Source organism: Panulirus ornatus, chromosome 7, assembly GCF_036320965.1.
Source record: "Panulirus ornatus isolate Po-2019 chromosome 7, ASM3632096v1, whole genome shotgun sequence".
In the NCBI taxonomy this organism is placed as follows: Eukaryota; Metazoa; Arthropoda; class Malacostraca; order Decapoda; family Palinuridae; genus Panulirus; species Panulirus ornatus.
In genome coordinates, this window is record NC_092230.1 from 36,760,748 (window position 1) to 36,773,620 (window position 12,873).

The following is a 12,873-nucleotide window of genomic DNA, read 5'->3' on the forward strand; positions in this document are numbered from 1 at the left end:
CATTACACGCCAGTCAGTTAATACATAATCCAACAATTAGCATTGATCCAAACCCACTCACCCACATATAAGTAAGTATGTCACTTTGGTTTTCAAACAGGTATTTTTCTTAGCAGTCCTTTTATTCTGTACAACTCCACATGATGTTTATATGCACAATCACCACTGGAAAGAGAAAATAAAAATGGTGAGTACTTTCGTTTTATACATCCTCAGACAGAGTACTCACCGTTTTTATTATCTCTTTCCAGTGGTGATTGTGCATATATCTCTTCGCGATGAAGGTTCTGCAAGCTGTTTATATATAATTAAGTATTAGCAAAATCCTTTCTCCAGGGGCTGTTGCAGCATCAAGGCTGTGTTGCTGTCAGTAGCAGGGGCAGGTGGACTCTTTTGATGCAAGAAGTTCTTTGAAAGGACAGTACTCTGATCCATTAAAAATGATACAGCCTTTCACTTGTGGTTTAACCTCAAATAGGCAGAGTCTTGTAACAAAGCTATTCCTTTATATTTATATATATATAGTGAGATGCCTGAGGATTGGTAGAATTCATGTATATGATGGTGAGATGCCTGAGGATTGGCAGAATTCATGTATATGCAGAGATGCCTGAGGATTGACAATACATTTATAGTTCTTTTTTTTTTTATAAATGCAAGGGGGACAAAGATGTGTGTTCAAAATTTCTAGCTATAAGTCTGTTGAGTTATGAAGTTATGAAGTCTGTTGGGGATGAGAGAGCTTGGGAAGTGAGTCAGTTGTTGTTCGCTGATGATACAGCGCTGGTGGCTGATTCATGTGAGAAACTACAGAAGCTGGTGACTGAGTTTGGTAAAGTGTGTGAAAGAAGAAAGTTAGGAGTAAATGTGAATAAGAGCAAGGTTATTAGGTACAGTAGGGTTGAGGGTCAAGTCAACTGGGAGGTGAGTTTGAATGGAGAAAAACTGGAGGAAGTGAAGTGTTTTAGATATCTGGGAGTAGATCTGGCAGTGGATGGAACCATGGAAGCGGAAGTGGATCATAGGGTGGGGGAGGGGGCGAAAATTCTGGGAGCCTTGAAGAATGTGTGGAAGTCGAGAACATTATCTCGGAGAGCAAAAATGGGTATGTTTGAAGGAATAGTGGTTCCAACAATGTTGTATGGTTGCGAGGCGTGGACTATGGATAGAGTTGTGCGCAGGAGGATGGATGTGCTGGAAATGAGATGTTTGAGGACAATGTGTGGTGTGAGGTGGTTTGATCGAGTAAGTAACGTAAGGGTAAGAGAGATGTGTGGAAATAAAAAGAGCGTGGTTGAGAGAGCAGAGGAGGGTGTTTTGAAATGGTTTGGTCACATGGAGAGAATGAGTGAGGAAAGATTGACCAAGGGGATATATGTGTCTGAGGTGGAGGGAACGAGGAGAAGAGGGAGACCAAATTGGAGGTGGAAAGATGGAGTGAAAAAGATTTTGTGTGATCGGGGCCTGAACATGCAGGAGGGTGAAAGGAGGGCAAGGAATAGAGTGAGTTGGAGCGATGTGGTATACCGGGGTTGACGTGCTGTCAGTGGATTGAATCAGGGCATGTGAAGCGTCTGGGGTAAACCATGGAAAGCTGTGTAGGTATGTATATTTGCGTGTGTGGACGTATGTATATGCATGTGTATGGGGGTGGGTTGGGCCATTTCTTTCGTCTGTTTCCTTGCGCTACCTCGCAAACGCGGGAGACAGCGGCAAAAAAAAAAAAAAAAAAAAAAAGTCTGTTGACTGTACCTGGTAAGCTGTATGGCTTGGGACGAAACAGACTAGAAGCAGTAAGAAGTTTTTATCAAGAATGTAAGGTATGTGAGTAAGTAGGTAGAGAGGAGAGTTAGTGGTCACAGGTGAAAGTTGGTCTGTGACAGGAGTGTGTAATGTCACCATGTCTGTTTGATTTGATTATGGGTGGTTGATGAGGGAGATAAATGCAAGGGTCTTGCAGAGAGGGGTGAGTATGTAGTCTGTAGGTAGTGAGATGGCCAAGAAAGTGAGTCATTTTTTTTTCGGTGATGACACAACTTTGGTGGCAGATTCAAGAGAGAAACTGCAAAAGTTGATGTCTGAGTTTGGGAGATTGTATGAAAGGAGGAAGTTGTGGGTAAATATGAATAAAAGCAAGGTTATTAGGCTTAGCAGGGTAGAAAGACAGGTTAGTTGGAGTAAGAGTTTCAATGGAAAAGATATGGAGGAAGTGGGTTGTTCAAGATACCTGGGAGTGGATATGGCAGCAATTGGATAATAAGTGGATGAGGGTTCTGGAAACATTGAGGAATGTATAGAGGTGTCATTATCTGGGAGGGCAAAAATAGATATGCTTGAAGGTGCAGTAGTCCCAATGATATTGAATAGATATGAGGCATGTGCCATAAGTGAGGATATATGGTTCAGGGTGAATGTTTTGAAAATGAAATGTTTGAGGACGGTATGTATACGGTGTAAAGTTTTTTGATCAAGTAAGTAATGAAAGGGTAAGAGAGAGTTGTGGTAGTCATAAGACTGTGGTTGAAAGAGGATTGTCCTGATATGGTGTGGACCTGGGGGTGAATGAGTGAGAAGTAGACAAAGAGGAAGTATGTGTCAGAAATGGATGGGATAAGAAGAATAAGGGTACCAAATTGGAGACAGAAGGATGGTGTAAAGTAGATTTGGAGTGCTTGGAGCCTGATTCAGTAGGAGGGTGAAAAGTTTGCTCAGGATAGAATGAATTAGAGCAATTTGGTAAACAGGGGCAATGTGCTGTCAGTGGACTGAACTAGGGTGAATGAAGCAGCCAGAGGAAACCACAGAAAGGTCTGTGGGGCTTGTTTTTGGATAGGGAACTGTGATTTTAGTGCATTTATCCATAATGGGTAGGGAATGGGTTTGAGCAAATGAGGCCTTTTTTCATGAGTATCTGGCCCTACCTTGCTGGTCTCTGAAGTAAGCAGCTGTAGTGATCTAAGAGACACTGACCATTCATGCATATTTCAAAATACTATTGGGTGTTAAAAATAACTTGCGAAGATTAGCATTGCACAACCTGTAGAGTGTATTACAGTACTAAGTCATCATGTGATGATTCCTGTTGTTTACAGTCAGAGTATAGTGGCATTAATCAGGATGCCATATACTTCAATTTTTATTGCAGTATTATAGAAAGGATAGGAGATACAATGTGAAAGCAAGAGTTGCTCAAGCAACCTGATTATGGTAGATCTTAGATGTATGAAAATTTTGCTGTAAACTTATAAGATTTTTCTGTATGCTGATGACATGCCTGCTTACTTCACCAGGACAGAGTTTCTGCAAAAGTGGTTTGTTGTGTTGCCTGAAGTAGCATATGAAAACATCCATGCAGCATATATTTACAATGCAAACTCATGGGTCAGAGAATACACAAAATACCATGACAGAATTCTAGCACCACTCAAGGTAAGATGAAGCCTTTAACTGTCTGTGATCATTCTGTCACTGGGAGAAAAAGAAGTCATTTTTCAGATTTTGAAAAAGACTCACTTCAATGTTGAATTATTGATTATTTGCAAGAATTGATTGTCACAGTGTATAGGAAGATTCCAGATTCATGATAATCAGATTAGTACCCGTATGAATTTCTCTTAAAGTATGAATTGATGCAAATCTCAAGGAAACCATAGTCAAGTCAAAGCAAAAGTTATCTACAGTTTAATTATTGAATAAATTTCTCTGGTGTACATGGCCATGTTCACGTTAATCGCCATGTTGACTGTAAAACTCTAACCATATATTTTTCATTTGTAAGTGAACTGAGAGGCTGTATGTTCATCATGACCTCATTGTAAATGAGAATAGTTAGAGATAGTTATGTGATTTTAATTATTTGTATTGTTCATTGATTTTTTTCCGCATGTAAAGGGCCACAAGAAACTTATTTTTCTGGATGCTCCAGCAAGACTAAATGATTACATTGAACCTGACCAGCAAAAATTACCTGGAGCTACCACCTCCCTAGATGAGGATCTTAAAGTTTTCAACAATGCACTTAAACTATCACACAAGGACACCAAAGTTGCTATTAAGGTAAAGTACACATTCAGTGTTCATTTAAAGGTTTTTCTGTTCAGACATTTGTTGAAGTTAATGTTTTATGAGACAGTTTTGTTTAGAAAATTTGATTTTACCCTGAATGTATTGTAAGTATAGTATCCATTCAGGTTGGACCATCAGCTATCCAGGTAACATCTGCTGAAAAAACCAAGGTGCTGTCTCATTCTGTGCTACTCAATGATGTCTACTATGCTTCAGAAATTGAAGAGGTTAGTTGGTTTTCCTTCTTGATTTTTATATTTTTAAATTTTCCATCATGTTCTCCAATGGACTTTGTTATAGATTGGTATCTCTTTTTACTTTTTATGTGTCACTGTATAACTGAACATGGAGGCCCACCATATAAGGCACTGTTAATCTTTATTGCAGAATTATTATATTCTTAGCATTATCACTTTAGCACAATGATGATGTAATGTGCATGATCCAGAATACTTACACTGGCATCTGTGTAACCCATTATGCATGCATGGCTTTAAAGGATCACTAGATATCCATTTTTTTTCTTACTTATAATATCCATTTTTGTGTCTGTAGCAAAGTATCATGGTTTGAGGTGCATGTTATCCTTTTTGGCCTTATCACATGTCTTGAGTCAATTAGGTCCACTCCTCCCTTGCACCTCACATAAGTGATAAATGTTCATTGTGGCTGTCAACAGATTTCCTTGGTAGAGGTGGTGTTGGTATAGTATTTACAGTTGAAAAACTCTTAAGTTTTCATTGCATGGGTCTGTTTAGTACAGATTCATTTGAGCTGTCTTTTTTTTTTTCCAAACAAATAAAGTCATTGACACCATCAAGGTGTTCAAAATATCTGCCTAGAGATGTGCAACACACATAAGTTTTCTTCTTTTGTGTGATCTTTGAGCTCAGCCAATAGGAAGAATATATGTTGATAAGCATTCAGCTAAACAGTGGCTTGGGCTGCCAGCTTTAGGTGCTATTCTGTTTGCCATATTTTCTTTAGCTTTGTTGATATATTTTTTGTATTCTTCTATGCTCGCTTTTGCACAAGAGATCCATAATTTCTGGAAAGTGTTACGCAGGTGCCAGTGTTGGTAATTTGTCCTTATGGTCATCCATCTGTCTTTGCTGTCGTCTAGCTATGGCACTTACTTTCTGGGTTATTATAAAAGTGAAAGTATGTGTAAGCAAGCTTTTCATACAGGCCATAACCAGATTTTTGTGAGGAAATATCATGAATTTGACAGTTTAGAGATTAAAGAATTGATTGGCATGAACTTGTATAATCAAAACAAAGTCCTTTGGATTTTGGTGAGGTCCATTAACAAAAGCAGTATGTGTGTGGGTTGATTTGAGATGGAATTGAAAAAAGTTTTGACACAATGCTTTTATTATGATTAACTTTTGTTCATAGGGTGGATAAAGAGGAAAAGTTGTATTGGGTCAAGGTTTATTGTTTTTCCAGATTAAGAAATGGAAAGTAATCGATACTAACCAAAGAAAATCTGAGGGTGTGGATGGAAAACTCATTGAACTTGGTGTTGACCAATTGGAGAAGTTCCCATAACTCATTGGCCAAAACATTTTGTCTGCTAGGTACTATGGAATTAGCTCTGCACAGCTGCAAGTCTTTCCACACCTATTTATCTCCAGGATTGGGTCATCTCAAGTATTGAGAATCTTTAGAATCCCCAGGTGTTAGAAAAGTTTTTGAGCCTCAACTGTCTGGTGATGCATGTGCCACTCAGTCTTTTACTGACCACATATTTAGCAGTAATGGCCTATGACTCGACCCAGGTTCACCCTCTGACTAATAAGCAACCTTCATTTGGAGTTGAAATTATCATCTCTTGGCCCTCACTACCAGCCTACTTCAATATATCTCCCATCTCAGGTGGAGGAAAATTTTTACTCTTGCTTTACTGTATATTCTAGTTTCTTCCAGCCTTCCATGGATATTTATCTGTGTTCAGTTTTCTAGAGTGAAGAGTATTGAGTAATTGACTTACTTATATGACTTATAAGAGTTTGTATGGGATTCATTAATACTATTAAATCACATTTATTCACCTTGGATTATTTACAACAGTTAATGAATATACCAACTGTTGTGTGGCCAGTTTGTGTATACTTGACCTTGTACACACAGGCTGCTGTATTGCCAGGTCCTACACAAGTAGTTATGTATATTCATTGCATCCCTGTCATTGTAAATATTACTTATAAACAATCAGTACAATGCCTTCCCTGTGTTTGCATAAAGACTTTGTGTTTAACCCCTACCCTATTTTTTTTATCTTATTCCCTAGATCTGTGTTTTATCTTTCCCCTAGAGGCCCTCATGGTATCAGCCACTTACAGGGGCATATACAGAGGTTATGACTAGAGTAGTATTGTCCAAAGATGTTGACACGTTGAAAGTTCATTTTACCACCTGGGCTTAAAAATGAGATAGTTAAGCCCTTGACTGCCCTTGTCAACAAGTCACTTGCTTCAGGAAAAGTTCCAGATGAATGGAAGTTTGCCAATATAACACTGATATTCAAAAAAGTCACTGCCCAGAAATTATCATCCTATTAGCTTAACGTCTGTTGTTAGAAAACTTGTGCGAACCATCGTTCGAGATTGATGACCAACACTTGATAAATGATGCTTAGCATGATTTTCAACAAAATTGCTCATATTTGACAAATTTGCTCAATTTCATGATTTATTCAACATATACAACAAAAGTAAAGCAGTTGATTTTATCTATCAAGACTTTCAAAAAGGTTTCACATCAGAAGTTACTGAAAAGAATTAAGTCACACAGTATTGATGGTGTTGTGTTTCAGTGGATAGGGAATTGGTTAACTGGCCTTAAGCAAAGATTAGTGATTAATGGTCAAGCCTCTGAATGGTTACACGTAACAAGTGAAGTGCCACAAGGATCAGTCTTGAGACTAGTTCTCCTTCTCATATACATTAATGATATTGGTAATTGGCTGCATTGCAAGATATCAAATTTCACTGATGATACAAAGCTGGGTATTAAATCTACAAGTGGACTTGAATGTCAACAGCTTCAGACTGACATAGACAAACTGATGAACTGGGCTCATAAGTGGCAAATGAATTTGATATTGGCATGTGCTAAGTTTTTCACATTGGTTGAAAAAATGAAAAGTCAAGCGACAGTATGAATTCTGTTGAACTGCAGCAGGTAAATAAGGAAAAAGTCTTTGGTGTAATAATCTCTGGTGACCTAAAACCAAGTAAGCAGTGCACAGAAGCAGTGAAAAGCAGTGAAAAAAGCAAAGAAATCATCCATACTCCATACAGTTCATTAGTTTTTCCACACCTTGAATACTGTGTTCACTTTTGGTCACCCTACCTTAAAATACACAGATAGAATGGAGAGAGTACTGGGTCTAGAAACCAAGATGATTCCCAGATTGAGAAACAAATTCTGTGAGATAAGATTATATGACTTGAATCAATTTAGCTTAAAAAAGAGGAGGTTATGAGGTGATCTAATACAGTTATTCAAAATGATTGAAGGCTTTGATAATATTGAGCTTTCAAATTTCGTACGACTTAGTTCATCTGATTTTACTCGTATTAGATAGAAACTCATGGGCAAATGATTTACCTTGAATGGAGCAAAGTACTTTTTCTTCAACAGGATTGTTAACACGGAACAATTTGCCAAGTAGAATTTTTGAAAGCAGTACCATAGTTACATTTAAGAACAAACGATTAATATTTCGCTTGAAGTCCACAACTTTCATTATTTGCACCTCCATTGTCAAAACAACAGTTTTCAGGTTATAATAGGTTGCTGAACCTGTATAACCCTTTTTCATGTGCTCTTGCAGCTTCAAGGCTGCACTATGCTCAGTAACAGGGAAAGTGTGCACTCCTTTGAAGTAAAATTTCTTTGATATGACAGCATTCTGCTTCATCAGCTGACAGTGATGAAGCCTCACCAAAGGTGGTTTTTCAGTCACAGAGTAACCTCATGTCGGCAAAGTCTGGTAACACCTAAAATCCTATTTAAAATGATATACAGCTGAACCTGCTGAGCCATTGTTTATGAGTACAGCATGCACTATTCTACAATTATGCTAGGTGTATGAGGTACCCCATTAGTATTTTCAGGCATACCAAATGAGTTGTGTGGTAATATTTTAAGTGTTTTTGTCACAAACAAAGATGACTAGTAATGCTGTTTCAACAGAAATAACTTGTCTTGTAAAAGTGACTCAGCAATAAAATTTATACAGTAACATAAGGATGAAAGTTTCATACAGGCATTCTTGACATTTCCATGCATCTTTCCAGTGTAAGGAAAATCTTTAGGTAGTAATGTATGGAAACATTGCGTTGGATGCCAGCAGAGGTATTTATGGCAGTGCATTTGTCTCGATGCAGAGGCTGTCATTTTAAGAGATGGTTCTCATATGAGGTGAACCACTTGAGGACCTCATATGAAGTCACTTACCACCTAAGGATTAATGGTAGAAAGGGTATAGGAAGAGAGAATGATGGAAGTGGATACTACTACTTCAGAGTTGAAAGAATGGAGGAGGTATCTTGATAAACGTTTAAGTTTTCTGTGGCTGGAGTCCACACGTGATCTACGGGAAATGGCAATCAGTGTATGCCATAGGTCCAAGCTTTAGTAGCAGAGACACATGCACACATCTCATAGGAGCAGTGGCCAAAATGATACCTGTAGAAGAGTGGGAAGGCAATAGAATAATGATGGACAGAAAGGGATGGTTAGAGAGAGAAAGAATTTATCTTTTTTTCTATCTGTATTCTCTTTATCAGTATTATCTCTCTGTCTGTCTCTTAGTCTCTCTCTGTATAGATATTTTATTTCATATTTATTATACTTAATCACTGTCTCCTGCATTAGTGAGGTAGCTCAAGGAAACGGACAAAAGAATTGTCCAACCCACCCACATACACGTGTAGAAACATCCACACACACACACATACATACCTATACATATCAATGTATACATACACAGACATATACATATGTATATACACATGTACATATTCATACTTGCTGCCTTCATCCATTCCTGTAGCCACCCCGCCACACATGAAATCTCTCTCCCGAGGCAGTGCTAGGAAAAGACAAATAGAGGCCACATTCCTTCACACTCAGTCTCTAGCTTTCATGTGTAATGCACAGCTCCCTTTCTGCATCCATGCCTCACAAACTTTCCATGGTTTACCTCAGATGCTTCACATGCCCTGGTTCAATCCATTGACAGCACGTTGACTCTGGTATACCACATCATTCCATTTCACTCTATCTGTTGCATGCCTTTCACCCTCCCGTATATTCAGGCCCCGATCCCTCAAAATCATTTTCACTCCATCCTCCACCTCCAGCTTGGTCTCCCACTTCTCTTTGTTTACTCTACCTCTGACACATGTATCCTCTTTGTCAATTTTTCCTCGCCCATTCTCTCCATGTGACCAAAATATTTCAGTACATCCTCTTCTGCTCTCTCAACCACACTCTTTTTATTTCCACACATCTCTCTTACTCTATCATTACTTACTCAATCAAACCACCTCACACCCCATATTGTCCTCAAACATTTCATTTCCAACACATCCACCCTCCTCTGCACAACCCTATCTATAGCCCATGCCTTGCAACCATATAACATTGTTGGTTCCACTATTCCTTCAAACATACCCATTTTTGCTTTCTGAGATAACATTCTCGCCTTCCACAAGTTCTTCAGTGCTCCCAGAACCTTTGCCCCCTCCCCCACCCTGTGACTCACTTTCGATTCCATGGTTCCATCCTCTGCAAAGTCCACTCCCAGATCTGAAACTTCACTTCCTCCAGTTTTTCTCCATTCAAACTTACCTCTCAATTTACTTGTCCCTCAACCCTACTGAACTCAATAACCTTGCTCTTATGCATATTTACTCTCAACATTTATTTTTTATACTTAATCGCTGTTTCCTGCATCAGCGAGGTGGCACAAGGAAACAGCCAAGGAATGGCCCAACCCATCCACATTCACATGTATATACCTAAATGCCCACACATGCACATATACAAACATATACATTTCAACATATACATACATATATACACATGTACATATCCATACTTGCTGCCTTCATCCATTCCCATTGCCACCCCACCACAAACGAAATAACAACCCCACCCCCTACAGCGAGGCAGTGCCAGGAACAGACAAGAAAAGGCCACATTTGTTCACATTCAGTCTCTAGGTGTCATGTGTAATGCAACGAAACCACAACTCCCTTTCCATATCCAGGCCCCACAGACCTCTCCATAGTTTACGCCAGATGCTTCGCATGCCCTGGTTCAATCCATTGACAGCACATCCACCCTGGTATACCACATCGTTCCAATTTACTCTGTTCCTTGCATGACTTTCACCCTTCCGTATAATCAGGCCCCGATCGCTTAAAATCTTTTTCGCTCCATCCTTCCACCTCCAATTTGGTCTCCCACTTCTCCTTATTCCCTCCACCTCTGACACACATATCCTCTTTGTCAATCTTTCCCCGCTCATTCTCTCCATTTGACCAGACCATTTCAACACACCCTCTTCTGCTCTCTCAACCACACCTTTTTTTATTACCACACATCTGTCTTACCCTTTCATTACTTACTCGATCAAACCACCTTACACCACATATTGTCCTCAAACATTTAATTTCCAACACATCCACCCTCCTCCGTACAGCTCTATCAATAGCCCATCCCTCGCAACCATGTAACATTGTTGGAACCACTATTCCTTCGAACATACCCATTTTTGCTCTCCGAGATAAAGTTCTCACTTTCCTTACATTCTTCACTGCTCCCAGAACCTTTGCCCCCTCCCCCCACCCTGTGACTCACTTCCGCTTCCTTGGTTCAATCTGCTGCCAAGTCCACTCCCAGATATCTAAAACTTCACTTCCTCCAGTTTTTCTCCATTCAAACCTACCTCTCAATTGGCTGGTCCTTCATCCCTACTGCACCAAATAAACTTGCTCGTATGCACATTTACTCTCATCGCTCAAAATCTTTTACACTTCATCCTTCCACCTCCAATTTGGTCTCCCACTTATCCTTCTTTTCTCCACCTCTGACACATATACCCTCTGTCAATCTTTCCTCACTCATTCTCTCAATGTGTCCAAACCATTTCAACATGCCCTCTTCTGCTCTTTCAACCACACTTTTTTTTTATGACCACACATCTCTCTTACCCTTTCATTACTTACTCGATCAAACCACATCACACTACGTATTGTCCTTAAACATTTCATTTCCATCACATCCTCCCTTCTCCATACAATCCTATCTATAACTCATACCTCGATACCATATAACATTGTTGGAACCACTATTCCTTCAAACATACCCATTTTAACTCTCCAAAATAACGTGCTCGCCTTCCACACATTCTTCAATGCTTCCAGAACCTTTGCCTCCTTCCAGACCCTCTGACTCACTTCCTCTTCCATGGTTCCATCCAATGCTAAGTCTACTCCCAGATATCTAAAATAATTCACTTCCTCCTGTTTTTCCCCATTCAAACTTACCTCCCAATTGACTAGTCCCTCAACCCTAGTGAACCTAATAACCTTGCACTTATGCACATTTACTCTCAACTTTATATTTATTTATTATATTTAATCACTGTTTCCTGCGTCATCAAGGTAACGGAAGGAAAACAGACAAAGAATAGCCCAACCACTCGCATAAACATTTTATCTGTTAATTATTTATTTTACTTTGTCGCTGTCTCCCACGTTAGCGAGGTAGCGCAAGGAAACAGACGAAAGAATGGCCCAATCCACCCACATACACTTGTATATACATACACGTCCACACACGCAAATATACATACCTATACATCTCAATGTATACATATATATGCACACACAGACAGACATATACATATATACACATGTACATAATTCATGCTGTCTGCCTTTATTCATTCCCATCGCCACCCCGCCACACATGAAATAACAACCCCCTTCCCCCTGCATGTGCACGAGGTAGTGCTAGGAAAAGACAACAAAGGCCACATTCGTTCACACTCAGTCTCTAGCTGTCATGTATAATGCACCGAAACCACAGCTCCCTTTCCACATCCAGGACCCACAGAACTTTCCATGGTTTACCCCAGACACTTCACATGCCCTGGTTCAATCCACTGACAGCACATCGACCCCGGTATACCACATTGTTCCAATTCACTCTATTCCTTGCACTCCTTTCACCCTCCTGCATGTTCAGGCCCCGATCACTCAAAATCTTTTTCACTCCATCTCTCCACCGCCAATTGGGTCTCCCACTTCTCCTCATTCCCTCCACCTCTGACACAATATATCCTCTTGGTCAATCTTTCCTCACTCATTTTCTCCATGTGACCAAACCATATCTTTTTCAAAACACCCTCTTCTGCTCTCTCAACCACACTCTTTTTATTGCCACACATCTCTCTTACCCTGTTATTACTTACTCGATCAAACCATCTCACACAACATATTGTCCTCAAACATCTCATTTCCAGCACATCCACCCTCCTCCACACAACTCTATCCATAGCCCACACCTTGCAACCATATAACATTGTTGGAATCACTATTTCTTCAAACATACCCAATTTTGCTTTCTGAGATAATGTTCTCGACCTCCACACATTTTTCAACACTCCCAGAACTTTCACACCCTCCCCCACCCTATGATTCACTTACACTGCCATGGTTCCATCCGCTGCCAAATCCACTCCCAGATATCCAAAACACTTCACTTCCTCCAGTTTTTCTCCAT

At 39.7% G+C, this 12,873-nt stretch overlaps 1 protein-coding gene across 1 annotated transcript in view; it reads left to right on the forward strand.

The window, feature by feature from the left end:
• Positions 1-12,873, forward strand: part of Nf1 (neurofibromin 1) — a 1,160,697-nt gene that overhangs the window by 724,974 nt on the left and 422,850 nt on the right. Inside the window, exons 32-34 of the mRNA XM_071663491.1 lie at positions 3,291-3,429; positions 3,892-4,056; positions 4,191-4,292. Coding sequence (XP_071519592.1) covers positions 3,291-3,429; positions 3,892-4,056; positions 4,191-4,292 — 406 coding nt within the window. The remainder of the gene's footprint in view (positions 1-3,290; positions 3,430-3,891; positions 4,057-4,190; positions 4,293-12,873) is intronic.